This window comes from Acanthochromis polyacanthus, chromosome 19 (genome assembly GCF_021347895.1).
Source record: "Acanthochromis polyacanthus isolate Apoly-LR-REF ecotype Palm Island chromosome 19, KAUST_Apoly_ChrSc, whole genome shotgun sequence".
In the NCBI taxonomy this organism is placed as follows: Eukaryota; Metazoa; Chordata; class Actinopteri; family Pomacentridae; genus Acanthochromis; species Acanthochromis polyacanthus.
This window is the reverse complement of record NC_067131.1, coordinates 27,666,482-27,685,687: the sequence shown is the minus strand read 5'-3', so window position 1 is coordinate 27,685,687 and position 19,206 is coordinate 27,666,482. Positions and strand designations below refer to the sequence as shown.

The following is a 19,206-nucleotide window of genomic DNA, read 5'->3' as shown; positions in this document are numbered from 1 at the left end:
AATATTTTTTGGTGCAAAAAAAAAAAAATGCTAAAAAAAGATGTTTCTTTAAGACCGTTCAGAAAAAAATCAACCAAAATCCAGCAAATTTCACTGGATTTTGGTCGATTTGGTTCTATCAATAGTGTCTCTGGGAACATTCAAGAGCTTGGATATCTTCTTGTGCAAAGCAACCATCTCCTCTCTAAACTTCAGGAACATCTCTCTGGTCTGAACCGTGTTGCTGCTGGAGCCGTATGGGGAACACTGACACAAAGCGTTCCCATTTCATAGACATGAGTTCTCAGTGTTTAGCACGTGTCACCATTTAATTCACCTCAAAATGTCTACATACAGGTGAGTTCTACTGCAGTCATCTGTATCTACCCAGCACTGTTTATACGGGGTGGGATTATTATGCAACCTGCTCTTTGGAAAAAAAAAAAAAAAAAGCTGAAATTTTGGATGGATTGTGTATTAAATGTTGATTTTTGCTTTGGTAATATATTTCAATAAACCACTGCATCAGCGGTTGGAACAGAACACGTACGTCTTTGCGGACTCTGGATCGTGAGATCTTGACGCTCTGCGATCGCCTCAGTCCTTTCTGAGTGACGGCCTCGTCTTCAGAGAAGGTCGGCTCAGCCTCTTCATCCGTCCTTTCCTCCTGCTCATAAAAGTACTCTAAAACACAGAAAAAACATTCAATAAAATATATACAGAAAATACACACATCAGGAATGACTGAAACAAAGAGCTGTGTCCTGACAATCGCTGTTTTTATCTAACTCACTTATCAACATTTTTGTCAGCACATCACAGGTATAGAACACTAAACTGTAGTAATAGAGTTCATCAGTTAACCTGACCTGGACCGTGGATCACTAAGAAGTCCTCTGGGGAAAAGAGTCATGAGCCTCTGCTGGTATTTATGTTTTTTAAGTGGAAGACCTCAGTTACAAGACAACAAAGACTACCAAAAGATGAAAACAACCACAGAATCATTCAAAAGGAGCACAGAGACTCACAACCACCACAAAGAAACACAAAGAGCCTCAAAACAGCCACATAGGTATGGAATGGATTCATTTCACCAATAAATGAGTGAGTGGCATGTTTTGGTCTCATTTGTTCAACTGTTGTCTCTTTATCTACTTTCAGGACTTGTGTGAAAATGTGATGATGGATGTCGATGTAACTGGTATTTCCAGGTGAGAAACAAGTCATCAGAGTAACTCCCACCGGACGCAGAGATGCCTTCAGTGATTTGGATTGAGGTTAAATTTTAAGATGAACTGAAAAATAAATATACTGATACAATAAAAGCCACATTTGCTGGATCACTATCTAAACAAAGAGCATACAGGATGCAGAGGAAACAAGACGACATGGTCATCAATATCCCCCGCCACACGTGATGTCTATGAGTCTATATTCAAAATAGTGATCAAGGGCCATAACTCTGTTAAATATTATCGCACAGGTCTCATTTTCGAACTTGATCAAGGTGTCCATGATGTGAAGCTACACACTAAATTTCGTAATCCTAGCTGTAATAGTTTTCGAGAAAAGCTGTCCCCTTCATGTCGGACGGACGGACGGACGGACGCCAAACCTATATCCCCCTTTTCCACTTCGTGGAGGCGGGGGATAATAAAAAGAGCCATGAGCATTTGTGTTATCACCTGTTACAGATGTTAAACTCTGATGACCTCTAATGACTGCAGGTCTGCGCTGCTTTTAAATCAAGGAGGCAGAATTCAGTGGTTGAACTGCAGGAATGTAAAGTGAGTGTGAGGGGCAGGACGTCCAGCAGAGGTCAGCAGACACCAGCTGCTTCTAGCCCCGCTCTCTCCTCACAGAAACACAACAGGTCGACACATTATCATTATTAGAACACCAATGAATCAGCACAATGACTCTGCCTCTGTGGCTGAGGCATCAGGAATCTGACCTGGTGTTTTTGGTAGGACAAAAAACTTTTTATATGAAGTTTTTTGGAAAGAAGTAGCAGTTTTCCATCTCAATCCAAATGTTGGAGCAGCCCAGCAAATCTACCACAAGTTTCCCCTTGCATCAATAAATATATTTCTAATCAGTTCAATTATTAATGGTAACTAATAGACCAATTATTCATGATTAACAAATGTATTTCTGCAGGTTAACCCCTTCCTGATAAGCTACAGGTTAACAGGAATATCAGGAACTATATTTGCTCTGCATAACATTAAAGAAAGGTCAAAATGACTGCTGTGTGTAAATAATGACTGATATTTTAAGTGTAATACTTGACAAGCTTCTGCATTCCATGCTTGTAAAAATAACATTGCAGAACACACAAGTTTTTCAGGAATGATCCCTTACCCAAAGCCAAGCATGCAGTCAGTCTGTGAGCAGCGCTGTGGTTTCTATTTATTCTGGTTCTAGCTCCTTCTGCTGCTGTTGTCACATCTGGAGTCTATAAGGGGCCCCTTTCTCTCTCCACCTTTCCTCTCCCAGAACAAAGGGGCTGGACTGAGACGGCTGAGACGTGAGATTTTAAATTCCCACACGAGATCAAAAAGACTATCTGCACACTGTATGTGTTGGCTGGATGGAAACCAGCGCTTGTAACAAAAGAGAAAAACACTCCAGAACTGCAGCCGGTGCCTGGCTCTGGATGTCTAAGTCTGCTTGGCTCACAGACTACACTGAGGAATCATAGCTGCTCCCAATGCAACAACAAAGAACGAAATGACTGAACGACTGAGCAGGACACTGATCTCCATTTTTTTAGAAAGTAATTTGCACAGAGCAGCTCATCTAATCAAGAATTGTTCTAAATTCTTCTGGAAAAGGCACTACTTGGTACTAAGACTTGGTTTTGACCTTTACATTGTCTTTACAGGATGTTCGTTGGGAGTTTTGCTGTTGTCCTCAAGTCTCTGTCCAACTAAAATGCATCCCAGAATTGTGCTCTTGGGCTGCATCCTTTTAAGGAGCACTTTATCTATTCAGATATAAGTCATGAAAGCAGACAAAGTTCCCACATATATTTGTGAACGCATTAAGAGGAACATGATACACTTCCACTCCATCCATTCTGCTCTCTGCTCATGTTATTCCTGCACCTCTAGATCCGCTGAGAATCAACCAAATCAGATCTCTTCATACAGTCCTACGAGGGCCAAATCAAACAGATACCTCAGATCATGAGTTCCCTCAGCTGTAGGGTTTCTAAATAAGCTTTAGGCTTGTGTCCTTGCACTGTAGGCTGCATATACGGTCATGAGAACTCAGCTGATGACATTTATTACTTATATCTATGTTTCTATGTATTGGACTGTTTTTATGGTAAGAATTTTGTTGTCGACTCCTGTTGCAAATCAAATTGCATAAATTGGGACAATAAAGACTTTCTAATCTGATCAACTGTCTGAAATGACTGACAGCTACAAAAGTTCTTATATAGCAATAAAAACAAAGATTATAAGCTTTGGATTACTTATATGTAGGACAAACCTGGAACTGGGAGTGATCCAACAACTAGTAGTTATTATGATGGTCAAAAGTTTGACTGTTGAAAAGTTTGGGGTCATCCAGATGATTCCATGTTTTCCATGAAAGCTCACACTTTTATCCATGTGCTAACATATCTGCTCAAAGGTTTTCTAATCATCAATGAGCCTTTCAACAGCATTAGCTAACACAATGTAGCATTAGAACACAGGAAATGTTCCTCTGTACCCCTATGGAGATATTCCATTAAAAATCAGATGTTTCCAGCTAGAATAGTCATTTACCAAATTAACAATGTCTACACTGGACTTATCATTCATTTAATGTTATCTTCATTGAAAAAAATGCTTTTCTTTCAAATAAAAGGACATTTCTAAGTGAGCCCAGCCTTGTGAATAGTAGTGTGTATAATGTGGCAGTGCAACACTATCTGTGTATCTCTGTGATACTGGTTTCATCTGTTAGAGTTCTTGCCGACTGGATTCCTGTCCTATCCTGATCAGAGCTTGTGATGCAGCGGAGAAGTAATCATTACTTGCAGCCCAAGAAATGTTCATTTTGAAATATTTACTAGCCCTGTCCTCCCAGTAGTCTAGCACTAACATACAGAACTCTGAGGTGAGCAGTGCAAGTTAGTGCTCTAAAGCCAGGTAGTACGTGATAACCTCAGCTCAAAGCCCACTGGTCCATACTGATGATGGAAATCTTTAAAATCGGCAAAGAGGGGCTTTGGCATCCACAGATACATTTGTTGTTGGTTTGGGTGTACAGCAGAATAGAACACAATCAGTTGTCTGTTAGCTCCATTAGGAACACAGGGCCTCCGACATGCCCACCACAAGGTGTTTAATATCATATGAACAACCTATTGGACAATGAGAAGCATATGAAACAGAGCAGTCGGAGGGTGAAAACATCCTTCTACCTCTCTTCATCTCCCTATATCTCTGCTGGCTGGCTGAGCTGAATACATAACAGACTCTCTCCTCTCTCAGTATGCTAATGTCTCTTCCAGCATTTTCTCCCTCTGTCCATTGACCTCTTCCTTCCAATTCACTCCTCCTCCATCCATCCTTTACATTTCCATTCTCCTCTTATACATTCATCTTTGTCCTCTTCTCCTTCTCCTCCATCCCCACCCCCTGCTCACTCGCTCTGCATCACTGACTGGCTATGTGTGTGTGTGTGTGTGTGTGTGTGTGTGTGTGTGTGTGTGTGTGAGAGAGAGAGAGAGAGAGAGTGTGAGTGTGAGTGTGAGTGTGAGTGTGAGTGTGAGTGTGAGTGAGAGTGTGAGTGAGAGTGAGAGTGAGAGTGAGAGAGAGAGAGAAATAGACAGAAGGAATACAGATAGAGGGAGTATGTGTTTGACATTCCACTGGCATCCTAGTCAACCTCATCTCATCCCCTCTGTCTGCTGGGAAGTCATCTTTCACACTCTCTCTCTCACACAGCTGCAGAGTGCTTTCATTGAAATGCCAGCCAACCTGCAGCTCTCATCAAGCAGAAAAGGGAAGAAGAAAGGGGAAAAAAATAGAGATAAGTTGATGAGGCTGTCTGACAAAGCCGTCTTGGAAATGGTGATAGAAATGGCAGCCCTTATTGGTACGACAAATATTCCAGACAATTTGATAGTGGCAGCTCTGACTCTGGGGGTGATTTGCTCAAAAAAAATGTGGAAATTTGTGCTGCTTCCAAACCATAGACTGCCACTGGCTTGTGGACAATCATTTTGAAGCTCTGAGATTAGCATATTAGCCAGAAGTGACCATATTTAGATAAAAGGTTAGAGCTACAAAGGAGATGTGGCAGAAACACATAATGAAGTGCTGTTAGCTTAACCGTAGCTAAACTGACTTTTGAATAAATAGCTTCCATTGCATTAACCCACAGCCTGTGGATAACACAGATTACCAGCCAGCTAGGTGGGCTAGCCGCTGTTTAGCAAGTGCTAAGTTATCAGGAAATGCTAGCTAGATAGCTTTTATTTCTTATTGCTTGATATGAATGCACCGTCCAGGCATGATGAAAATATTTATCCATGTATGATGAATAAAGCCATTCTATTCTGTTCACTCCTACAAGACTTGAAATGAAGACTGCTACCTGCTACATGTCTTCATAACCAGAAAGCCAGTTTTTGTTGCATGTGTTTGTTTGCGTCTGTACGTACCAGCTCCGTCTGCAGCGTCGCCACTCTGGGACCTCCTGACGGCTGGGTTGGCTGAGTGGGAGCTGTACTGGTACAGCTGGTTTCCTCCGTCGTCCTGCTGGCTAATCTGAGTCAGGTCATGCATACTCAAGCTACGCAGCTTCTCTGTGATGGCCCCCTGACCCTGCAGCACACACAACAGTCAACGTTACATCGTGAGGTCTTAGGGATCCACAGCACAAAACCCAACCCTCTGAAGAGGTCTGTCTCCAAAACCAATGTCTGGAGCTGATATGAATACTGAAACTGATTTTCCTTGCTGTAAGCATTACTTATGTTCATACTGGCCATTCCTAATGAGGTTTCAGTGCAAGTGATTCTGAAAATATGCAGCTTTAATAGCACAAAGTTTCATCAGCCAAAGCGAGACAAATAACAAGGGGTGAGTTTTAAAGTTCACGTCTGTTTAGCTTCAAAGATGTTCATTTAATCTGACCAACACTAGAGAAATGTTCAGTAGTTTTACACAGAACTGTACATTGACTGTTCCCTTAACTGCTTGATACAGCTGTTATTCTGGTAAATCTACACTGATTCTATATTAAACCTATATTGGCATGTCTGTAAGTTTACACACACTCTTACAAAAACCAGCAATCAGAATCACTCATCGATTTACTTTACAAATGGCGTTAACCAGCAAATTGTAAGACCTCGCTTAGATTTCAGTTTCTGTTAGGCCATGGATCACAGTGAGCAGACACAAATAACAATTTAGGAGGTTATAGAACAATATAGACTAAGCTAAAAAAAAAAAAGGAGTCAGATCAATAGTGTCAACAGCAAACAGGATTTTGACTCCCGACAGGCATTTTATCAGGAGTGTCACACTTAAAAATAACAGCTAATACTTTCAAGCCACTCTATCATTAATTAGAGACATGCATTGAAGAGAGAGAGACCTGTCCAGTGTCAGTGTCCAGGTAAATATACACCAATCAGCAACAGTGTTTAGGTGTCAGACTAAGATCCAGCTGAATGACCAAATGGACCCAAGGCTTCCCAACAGAACACTGGATTGTAACAAAATGATCATAATCACTCACTGACTCTGGTGGTAATGTTGTGGCTGAATGGTGCACGTAGTGTAGGGACAGTAATTCATAGAAACATAACACTGATAACACTCAAACTTCATCACAAATGTTTAGCTTTTAAAGGTTTGAGAATAGGAATGCCTAACCCGCATCAGACTCAGTGAACGTTACATTAAAAAGCCTGGACATGTTGTCTAATATACACATCTTAACATTTTCAACTAAGATACAGTGAAAGTTACAAGACAGAAAACATCATGATAATTATGGATAATGTCAATGCTAATACAGAAATCTACAATGTCATGGAAACATGAGACAAAACGAGCAAAGGGAACTACTACCTGAAAGACTTTAATGAACGTGAAAAAGAAAACAAGAACATGTCAAGGGTTACAATGAAATTAATGTTTGAACACGTGTAAAAAAATAATTTTCCAGACAAGAAGGAAAATGTTGGAAATGAAGCAGAATTAGGTTGTAAGTGATGACCTACATTTGACTCTGTTGCTACAAAACCAAGACTGAAATCAACACGTATGATTCCAGCTAGCGGGTCTGGTAAAAGAACCGACACTGAAAATGAAAGGGTGTGGAGCGAGGTGGCAAGGGACAATAGTGCTGTATGAAATGAAACGGGAACATTCTGTCCATGCTGCTTACACTGACTGATTTTTACCTCCCAAAGCAGCCGGGTGGAGCATAGACACCCTGAAGAAAGAAGGATGTCAGTGAAGGCAGAGAAAGAGAAACAGAAGTCACAAGACAGTGAGCTAGCATGGAAGTTAACCAAAACACGTTGAAACAAACAGTTCTAAAAGTCACCTAAGCAGAAGTGCTACAGCGTTCCCACAGCATTTTGCATTATTTACAAAGATCTGAAGCCCTTTGGAGCTCATTTGGTGAATAGAAGTATGAGCTTATGAAAAATGCAACATCTTCTATGGCGTCTAAAATTCCTGAGCAGTAGTATACGCATCTTTAAAACCAGCATTACGAAAACAGAAGATTATCCGGATGATCAGAAATCAGTCTGAACAACAGAAGCATTTGGAAAAGTTCATGAACCAAAAGAAGCACTGAAACACGAGCCCAAAGCGGACGACTGACTGACTGACTGACTGACTGACTGACTGACTGACTGACTGACAACTTGAAGAGATTTCCAGTTAAACAGAAGACACTGTGGCTCTTTTATCACGGCTACTTTTTCCACAGACGTTCTAAAGTGTCTCTACTTACTGAGCTAGTTTACATTTACACTTGTGTCTCTGTTATGACTGGATTGTGAGGTATCCTGTGGTTATGTACACAACCAATCCTTGGTTACGGAAGAAAGTGATTTAAGAAACCTGGTTCTAGTTTTGAAAAACTTGGAGTATGTTATGAGAAACTATTTACAGACATTTTATACTGAAAATGAATCATATGAATATGAAAAGCTGAAGCAGCACACGCTCACAAAACAAACTCAAACACAGAAAAAGAAAGTGAAAAGTGGCAGACAATACACTAAAAATTCTGAGGTTGTGTTTTTCTTCAGGAAGAGCACATCATTGTTTGTTCTTTTTCTCCAGTAATAAAGACAGCATTTATTTTTGCACCTTGACTGTCTCCATTCAGCTTCTACTCAATGTATAATAAGAGCGTCTCATGAATCCGGTGTTTATGTTCGAAGCCAAATTATTTGGAGCTTGATGGCTCCTGCTGAGTGTGGATCTAATAACCTGACACGATTCACTCTGTTTAGTCGTGGATTCCCACCTCAGTGCAGTGAAACATGTCAGGAGATCAGCAGGGATTACTCGATTCACGCAGGGAAACACACAACGCCAACAAAACCAGACCACAAGCACTTTATTTCTACTGACTGTGCAGTAAGTGGGAGCTGAGGGACAACCAGGTACTTCAGAGACATGCACACGGAGGATGCAGTGCTTTAAATAGTCAAGTAAACATCTCATTCTGGACTGCCTGCTGTGCCGAATTCAGCTCCTCTGCATTTATTTCCACACTAATAACATGATCTCTGTCCTTGTTACGTTTCATGTGATTTACCAAGCTGAATCAGGACATTCTGTGCCCAACGACTGAATTCAACACAATCTGCTGGATTGCCATACGGTAAAAAACAGGCAGAGGGCGCTGTTGCTTTTAGACAAAAGGAGGGAGAAACAGGACAAAAGCAGCATCTGGCATTGTACATTTTTGGTAAACACAGAAAGGCGTTTTAAGTAAACTACCGGTGACAGTACCTCCATAACTGACATTCACAAGAAAGCCAAACAGGACGGTGAGTGTTCCAGAGACACTTGCCTTGACGGCTGCAGTGACGGCGGCGGTGGCTGCGATGCTCAGTCCCTGCTTGCCAAAGTTGACCATGGTTTCATAGCTCCTCTCCTTGGCCTGCACAATGTACTCGTCTATTTCCTAGAGGAAGACAATCAATAAATCTTTTCCTGAAGACAGTTTAATCAAGTAAAAAGCAGCGTGACCACAATATTCTCAACAACAAGTAACCCACGTACACAGAGGCAGACGGGGATGGATGGATGATCTTACCCGCTCTCTGGAGGACAGCAGAGGGTGCAAACACTTCCTGTAAATAAGACTTGCTCCTCTGGTGTAGGGGGACAGCAGCCAGATCACAAAAGCTACCTTCAGCTCGTAGTACAGAGGAAACCTGGACACGCACACACACAAAGGGAGTATCCCAACATTAACGAGTGACACATCATTGTTCTTTTCCACTGCAGGAACCAGTGCATGAAAATGTGCAGCTATTGCCTCCGCTGTCCTCCACCCATGTTGTGGAGCTCTTGGAACGTCACCATGGTACAGCTCAGGAAGGCCTTTGCAAGCCGAGCTACTGATTGTGATTAGCTGAGCAGACGCCTACTGCTGTCATTTTACTGCTGCTCTGTTTACCCGGTGCTAAGCAGAAGACCAGTGGAGACAGCCTGTTGGACAAATCAACACATCAACACCCACACTACTATCTAAGGCAGGGGTGTCAAACTCATTCTAGTTCTGGGGCCACATTCAGCCCAATTTCATCTCCAGTGGGCCGGACCAGTAAAATCACAGCAAATAACCTAAAAATAACAACAACTCCAAATGTTTCCTTTGTTTTAGCGCAAAAAAGTACATTCTGAAATTCAAATTTAATTTATTTACATTATTGAGCTATCTTTCTAAAGAACATTATTTTCTTTTTTATTTTATTTATCCAGGAGGGATCCCGTTGAGATTAAGAACCTCTTTTTCAAGGGAGTCCTGGCATCAGCAAGTACAAAGCACAGTTAGAAAATTACACATTATTAAAATATGAACAAAAAACAACAACAAAAACATTTACAACCAAGTTAGAAAAAACTAGTGCATGTTATGGAAACAGCCTCAAGATCTCGCAGTTTAGATTAAAAGGCACTCAATGACATGAACTCGGTTCATTTCCAGTCTTTCTGCAACATATTCCAGGCAGAAGGTGCAAATTAAACAAAAGCCTTTTTACCCAGGTCAGTACGAACATACGGAACAGAAAGCAACAAATGATCTCGTGAACAGAGTGATGATCAGAACTTTTCTGTGCAGTTAAGGAGCAAATGTAGGTGGTAGCAGTCCAAGTACTGCCTTGTATATGAAAGTATACCAATGATGGATCCTTCTGGTGGCTAAAGCAGGCAGGCCATCACACATTATGAACAACCTGAAGTTTCTTCAGAAAAATTATATTTTTAACAATTTTATGCCTCAGTTTATCATTTGTGTATCATAACTTACAGATCACAGTGTCTACAAAGACACAAAACATTTAGTTGCAGGTATCTGTCAAGATCTAGAAACTAAACTTTAAATTTGCCTTCATTTCCACATCTGTGTAGTAATCCTGACCACCTGAAACTGACGCCACACAAATTAAACTGGAAACTATGAGGTAAAATATGAAGCTACAACCCTGCCTTGTTAATGTGTGTTTGTGGCAGAGCATGAATAATGAGGATCAACCAAACCAAACTCTGTCACACAGAAGCTGCTGACTCACATTACTGTGCACAGTGTTTAGCATCTTTAAAGATTTTCACAGCAAGGATTCATTTTCACTTCTGTAATTTTTACACTTTGTAAAGTCAGGCCGGGTATGACCCTCTGGTTTTGAACCGCGGGCCGTATGTTTGACACCCCTGACTTAAGGAGAAGAGGTCACCCAGGAGGAGCTATAGTCTTCAGGTAAAAAGTCGAGTGTGATTTTCTACAAAATGACACAAGTGTCTCCTACAGCTCCACAGTGCAACTATTTTCTTCACATTTGTCACCAAAAATCCATCGAGAGTGCATGAACATTTTCACTGATAGCACCTTAATGTCCCCGGTTGAAAACGTGACAGAGCAGCTGTTTTGTTTAAGTTATAATTAGCTTCCATTGCATGGGTTGGGCTGTGATTGCTAGCTCCCTTTCTCGTCCCCTCTTTGCCTCTCTCTCTTAAACACATGCAGCCCTGGTGTCCTCTTATGCCCTTATGCAGTCTGAATAAACTCAGTTCACTAAATGTAAAATGTCAGGCTGCATTTACTCAATACTTCAACAAACAGTCAAAGTTATGGTTACGGCATCCTGCAACTGTGGCTGTGGGTCAGATTCAGGTGGCTGCAGATGCAACAAATATATTTTTCCCCCTCTTGTACACTGCATTACATTGGAGATCAGTGATCATATGGGACTTACTCCTCTGCTCCTCCCTCATAACACCATGCCTGAACATGTAGCTCCCAGTAATTATGAATGTACTGTTGACCAGTCAGTCATGAACCGACCTAACTCCACACCCACTGTCAATGTACATTCTCAGCCCTCTCGTAGGACAGGAGAGTGAAGCAGTCAGCTCATGGCATTGTGGGTTTTCTTTATCATTTATTACTGTCAGAATAAATGGAGCGTCTTCATAATGGCACAATGTAGGAGCCCACTGGTTACATTTATCATTCAGTACTAACAGCCATGATGAAAAGTGTGGGGTTCACCTCAATTATGTGTTGGTACACCAAACCTTTCATGATAAAAATGTCATCTTTTTTTAATGCAAACGTAACTTTTAATCTAAAAGTGAGGGGCTCAATCGCAACCAATCTGTGGCTGGGGTCGGGGCTCAACCTGGACTTCTGATCTGTCTGCCCACATTTTTCTGACACTAGACGGTGGGTGTCTGCGTTTGTTGTAACTTCACAAAAATATAGCAACCAAAGACATTGTTCCTGGGCAGTTGTGAAGAGATGACAGAAGAAGGAGGCATCATGCTTCTCTTTCAGGCTGTCTTTTTTCATTTGCTGCACATTAATCATCACCACTGTGCTCCTCGACAGACCGTCTGAAAATGTGCACTTAAATTGCCACTTAAAGAATTCTCAACAGAAATCCGTGACACTAAAGATGGTCTGCCTCTCCCGAGAAAAAAAAATCTACCATTGGCTTTGTAACAGCCTAAGCAGGAAACATTAAGGTTAGCATGTTGACAAACTGAGGCAAGCACAGTGTTGTGGAACTGTGAATATGCACAGTAGAAGTGGAATTTGTAGGGGCAATTTCACCAAGCTTTTTAAATGGCTTTGATCTGATTTTACTGGTGATTCTGTACATGCTGTTTTTATCCCCCTATAACCTTAGAAATTACATCTATGGATCTATCCCAATTCATTCTGACAGAAGCCTAATCTGACTTGTCCATAAGGACTTTAGTAACGCTGCCCTCAGTCAGGTTGTACCTTGTTTTTCAAGGTAATTGGCAGGAAGGTTCTTCTAATTTCTTGAAGAATTTTCCACAGTTCTTCTGTGGATTCAGTGTGTCTCAGGGTCTTCTGTCTCTTCATGTAATCCCAGACCGACTCATGATGCTGAGATTAGTGCTTTGTTTGAGCCAGACCATCTGTTGCTCAACTCTTTTTGTGGCTGAAGATCGCTCTTAAGGACGCTGGTTGTATGTTTAAGCTTGTTGTTTTGATGCAGAATGAAAAAGGAACCAAAGAGATGCTGGTGTTGTCCCAAAAAATAAGAATCTAGAGCCTAAAAAGATTACAACATACCATATGTATTCACAAAGTTTTTTGAATGGTAACTGAAGCTCCAGACTACGAAAAGCCAAGTTCCTGCAGTGGAAATAGATTCTCTGTTTCCACAAATCCAACCTGGCGTCATCCTCATCACAACAAAAATCACAGCATGCATGCAAGAAAGCTCAGAAACAAACAATTAACAGTAATCTGAGACTTATTCAGTATGAATGGTTGAAGCGTACATACATAAGCTCAGTCAAATTGTACAAGCTTAATAATAACATCTCTGAGGAACGATGTACCACTGCATAGGGTAATGTGTGAAAGCGAAACCCTTCTGGCAAGATATTGTTAATGTAATCGATCAAATATTACCCAAGAAGTTACCACTGGACCCCAAGCTTTTCCTTCTGGGTATAAATCCAACTATCCCACACTTACAGAGAAAGGAATCTAGACTTGTAGATATGCGTATACTACAAGCTAAATCTATAACTTCCCATAATTGGAAAAATGTTGATGGACCAAGAGTTGAAAGATGGATTAATTCAGTTTAATTAAATTTTATTTATATAGCGGCAACTACAATTCAGATTGTCTCAAGATGCTTTACAGAATCCATATGTCTGAACCCCGAGAGCAAGTCCCATTAAAGAGATGGCATCAAACATGACAATGGAAAACATAACACATCATTAGACAGAAGCAACATGCTTTTGAAGGCATCTGGAGACCTTTTGTATATTTTATAAGACATGATGCTAATGTTGGTAATGTGTTTCAGCAAGAGCAAGCCCTGAGAGAGTAGAAAGTCCATGTGGGGTGACAATGTCCTGAGTAACAGCCTTGAAATTCTTCAGTGTTTTTTTCAGTACTTGTCTATATAATTAAAGTGAAAGTGTGCTTATATATGTGTATCTGTGTACCTGTGGGCATGTACATATTGTATACCATACCCAAGGTCTTATTTTTTTGGCTTTACTTTCATCTTATTTTTACTATTTTAAGACATTTTTCTTAATTTGGTGAAGGAAAGAGGGAAGGGAGAAAAAGTTTGCTTTCTTGCATCTAATAGCATTTTGTTGCTTGATTTGCAGTCAAAAAATCTAATCTACATGTGTTTTTCTTTTTTTAATTAACACTAACTTAGCTAACACTAATATTTCACACATCAGCATCATTGAGACAATATCCACCTCAGCTAGAAGCGGAAGGCTAACATGTAGTGATGCAGTGATAGAGACATATGAAAGCTCTGTTTAGTTTGAGTTCAATGAGACTGATGGTTGTGCATTTGGGTTGTGTTTGTGTGTTTACTGAACTCACCATGCTAGTGTTAGGTCAGTGACAGTCTCCACCACAGTGTAGAGGGCAAATACAATCCAGTACATCATCCACCGGACCTGCACACACACACACACACAAAGAGAAAGACTTGAAGTATTGCTGAAACACACAGCTGCGTTGTCATCTCAGCTCTGCAGGATTTCACCAGTACTGACAATCTGATGACAGATGTCACATGGAAAATGGTTTTCATCAATCTAATGACTCCATAACAAGTGCTTAAGAAAAGGATATTTGACATTTATGAATATTTGATTGGAATCTGAACCCATGTATGGAAATGTGGTAAGAAAACAAAACAACAAAGACTTAGAAACCCTGATGTTCTAGTATTAAAGCTGCTGTCCGGAGTTTGTGTTTGTTTTCAATTTATGTATCATTTTTTAACAAAGCTTAAATGTGTTAGTCTAGTTCGATACTATAATATAAAGTTAGTATAACGCGATATGAAAATTTATTCCTGAGCTCCGCCTTCCTCTCATAGACCCCCATGTTATTCCAAAAAGCGCCGGTTGCTGCCGACCAATCAAGTTCGAGCTTCAGCTTTGTCATGCTGTCAATCAACGGTTACGCGCACAGCAAGCAAGCCCATGCAGAGGTGGGCGAGCTACGCACTACGCAACCGCGCGCACATTTGTTTTGCTTGTGGAGGAGAGAGCATCAGGGCTCAGCAACTTCCAGAAAAGTTACCAATCCCACGGCTTGTGAGGCCAAGAGACTGCAGGACGTTTTTTGGCTCGGGGTGCTCGCCTCGCTCCCCGACCACGGCCTCCATAGCCCGCCTGACGGCTTCGTTTAGATGCCGTGGTCGGGGTGCTCGCCTCGCTCCCCGACCACAGTCTCCATAGCCCGCCTGACGGCTTTGTTTAGATGCCGTGGTCGGGGTGCTCGCCTCGCTCCCCGACCACGGTCTCCATAGCCCGCCTGACGGCTTCGTTTAGATGCCCGACCTCTGGAGGAAGATGTTGGGGCGTCTGGGACATACTCTTCATCAGAGGAGTCATGCAATTCTGAACTCTAGATAGAAATAAATAAACAATGTAACACATATACACGCGTAAATGCACTAAGTTTGATAAACAACGTCATCGAGAGGGATACACAAGTGTAATCACATATTGAAACTTTACTCGTTCGTCCTAGCAGATTCATGCTATTTTGGTATTAGGAGAAGTTAGACTCAATACAGAATTCTAACGTAATTCCTTTATTATTTTCTAAATGTACTAAATGTAGAAGAGGGGAAAACAGCAAAACAGGCGAGATGCTGCAGCACTCCGGGCACTTCTCTCATGTACTGCGCGCGTGCACAAATAAAGGGGCGAAATCAGAGGGAGGGACGGTGGGACCAACAGTGTTTTGGGAGACGCTGTGATTCAAACTCCGGACAGCAGCTTTAATGTCTTTTATTCCACTAACCCTGCTTTGATCTACTCTAACAAGTAAACACAGACATTATATTGAGCACTTAAAGACTTTCATTTTGGATTTTATCCCTCTCTTAACTTGATAAGGTTTCTATGATGCCCTTCCCATGTCTTTGTCCTTCTATCACACGCCTCTTTATCCTCTCAGACCAGCTGCAGTGAAGGTGAACAGAGGTTTAATACCTTTTTCCTCACTTTTTTTCTAATGCTTTCTGCTGTCCTCCCTGCTCTCTCACTCCCCCTGTCTCTCTTTAGGGCTTTCCAGGCTCTTCTGGCTGGATTTCCATATCAAAGCCAGCAGTAGGCGGTGGCAGGCGCGCAGACAGTCACATGGCAGGCTGAGGTATTAGCCAGACTGGGCTGCTGCTGCATGACTGAACACACACTGACACCAACAAATGGAATGTCAGTGTGTGTTTGTGTGTTTCCGTCTGTGTGTGTGTGTGTGTGTGTGTGGGTGGATGAGTGAGAGTGTAAAAAGTGTATGTTGGAAAGAGTGAGAACAAGAGAGAGGGATAGAGAACACAAATCCACACATTTACCTGTCTCACAAGCTAAAAAAAAACCCACACATCAGCAGACTAACTCACAGCAGGCAGACACTGTTAACACACACAACACTGTCTCTGTGCTGCCTGGACCAGCACTACTACGCCCGTTAATTGGTGGCCTCATCATGAACTCCCTCCACGCTCACACACACACACACACACACACACACACACACACACACACACACACACACACACACACACACACACACACACACACACACACACACACACACACACACACACACACACACACACACACACACACACACACACACACACACACACACACACACACACACACACACACACACACACACTCTCATGGGAATGATAAATGTAGAGGAGAGAGTGAAACGCAGAGCCAGTGAGATGAAGTCTAATTTATCTGTTTCAGCCTCCTCCTGCCTCCATCTCTCGTCTACTTTTTCTTTTATCTTCCACTTCCTAACCCCTTCCTTCACTTTCTGTCTCTGGCAGCGTGTTTTTCTACCGCTCCCTCCTTCATCTCATCAGCAGGGAGAACGTTAAAATGTGACCTAAGTGAAATATACAGCAGCCATTTTGCCTTCCTGAGGCTATCGTAGACATTTACTGGCCCCGTCTGTGAATAACTGCCTTCTATTAAAAGCGGGAAGAAAAAAAAAACACCTGACATCAGCCTTTTGCAGTCTCAGAGTGGAATGGTAAGGTTAAACTTAGACATGGCATGAAGCTGGGGAGCAGTGGAGAATGACCAGTGGGGTGAAGCCTTGATTATGCTCCCATGTGGATGTGAGCACAGACTGCTGTGGACAGCACAGACGCTTAGTTGTTGCTATTACAATGCTTCTCTAGTCTTTTTTTAGGACTCCAATCCAGAGTAAATCACCATCTATGCATTTCCCTCATGTGTACTGTCCTTGTTCCATAGTTGCGGTGGGGATACAAATTCTGGGTTGCACACCGATGTTTGCAGACTCATGAATTTGGGTAAATGACAAAATTTAAGTCACATGGACTTGAGCAGACCCTTTGTGTACTGAAATATGCAGAAAATATAACACTGGGCTCAAAGCTAAAGTCTATTCATGAGTTATTGTCTCGACAACAGTTGAACACCACTGCAAGGAATTAACCACACCAAATACTTTGAAAAGATGATCCAGGTACTCCAGATGGTACCTACAGGCTAAGAGGAACAGTAAACCTCGCATAGATAGCAATAGCCTAGCATCATTACCCAGATAAGTTCAGGTTACGCTGATAGAAACACGTGAATTATTGGGGAATTTTCAGTGTAGGGGAAACTGGACACCCTTGTAGAAGAGCTTATGGTGTTTATCACAACTTCAGCAATATCTGCTACCTCACTTTCCAAAAACAGGTCTACTAATTCACCAAAGCTCTGCTCTGCAAACATACCCACCCGCCCCTTACTGCAAACAGCAGCTCTCAGTGTTAGCTGGGTATTAGTCGAGATGTACAGCCAGTCATAGAGTGCTCTGAATGGGGCACTGCATAGGACCCCAGAGTAAGAGATGGTGGCTGCACCAGAGCCAAAGTAGCACTTTTAATTTGTTTTATTGGTAACTGGCTGACAAAAATGATGATACCAATAATGGCACAGGCTAATAAATGGCCTCTCCCTTATCCAGTTTCATGTATGGAAAAAATGTGCATGTGCCAAGCTTGTTGGTGTCATGGTTATGTCTGAATAAAACCATGAAAAACATTCACATAAAAGTGACCCACGCATGTCTCAATGACAAACCTGACAGACTGATGGAATCAGCTGTGCTATACATCACATATCACGTCTGAAAAGGGGTCCTCGATTTATGTTGGAGTTCTGTTCCTACAGATCAACGATATTGATTTTTGCTGCAAGTCAGAACTCTGGTAAAAAATGTAAACAAAGCCGTTACCTGCATCACGTTATCGATCAGTTCTCTGCAAAAGTCATGAAAATCACACAATCCAAAGTGGTGTACAACTGGCAAATGTAAACAAAGCCGTCTTTTAGCGCCGCGTGACGAAGTATTTGTCCGCTCCGCTCGTCATCTAGTTCCACGTAACCCTTTTTGATGCAACGATGAAACGCCGTACGCCATAAACCAGGGACCCACCTAGAACTACGAATGACTTAACGATGAAATCTGTAAGTCGAGGACATAGTCAACCCAGGGTCCCCTATATTGTGGAAAAAATGTACTTTTGTATTGTCGTTCTACACCAGGCTCTACAACTTATCCAACCAACACCAGATTGATGTTGTTTATCAAACTGAATTTAGAACTAATCCTCTTCTCCTCAGCATAGTTTATAATACACAGTGCAGTTCTTGGTTGTCCTATTACAACTCATCTTTGTACAATGTGTGAGATTTGCTTTCTCCTATGCTTAAATGCATACACATCTGGTTACTAAAATATTGTATGGTTCTGTTCTAATTATCAACCGAGACACTCTTTACTGCTCTTTAAGTAATTAGCAGCAGTCTTTAGTCAATTGTAATTCTTCACAGCAGAGTAGGTGTCATACCACTCAATAAATTGGATTAACAAAGCTTTCTACACCACCAAAACTGATGATTCAAGTTGCTGTATGCATATTTTGGACCCAGCAGATCTTGTCATATGTCCAGAATGGCCTGCAATAAATTAACAAAAGAACCAAAATGCACGAGGGTTTTTTATGTGACAAAGATGCATGTGTTTCAAATACTCCAAGCACTGCAGCAGTGCTAGTGGTAATGTATCACTTCACAAGGAGTCTAATTTGAAGCAGATGGTAGCTAAAGTTAAATTAGGTAGAGTTCTTTATTTCTATAAACAGAGACATGGAACCATACAAACACCCATATTCAATATATTTCAGAATTGCATTAAAAATTCATACCTGAACATATTTACGGTAGATTTTCATTACTCCCAATAAAGCACAAGACTCTCCTGTCTGAAGAAACTGCACAAATTCTAACTGTGTTAGCACGTGTTGAGCACCTACATCCTAATTTCTATCTATGTAGTTTTATGCGGGTTTCCACAATACTATTAACAGACCACTGAAAAGCACCAAAAGCAGAGTGGGAGGCTGTGCTTTCAGCCATCAGACCCTCTACTTTCATA

General features: G+C 41.5%; 1 protein-coding gene across 2 annotated transcripts in view; it reads right to left on the bottom strand.

The window, feature by feature from the left end:
- reep3b (receptor accessory protein 3b) overlaps positions 1-19,206 on the bottom strand; it is a 45,274-nt gene that overhangs the window by 2,688 nt on the left and 23,380 nt on the right. For both annotated transcript variants that reach the window (XM_051939840.1, XM_022200489.2), the window contains exons 3-7: positions 14,098-14,174; positions 9,286-9,406; positions 9,040-9,153; positions 5,648-5,810; positions 530-663 (exon numbers count right to left, since the gene is read on the bottom strand). In XM_051939840.1, the coding sequence (XP_051795800.1) occupies positions 530-663; positions 5,648-5,810; positions 9,040-9,153; positions 9,286-9,406; positions 14,098-14,174 (609 nt within the window). The remainder of the gene's footprint in view (positions 1-529; positions 664-5,647; positions 5,811-9,039; positions 9,154-9,285; positions 9,407-14,097; positions 14,175-19,206) is intronic.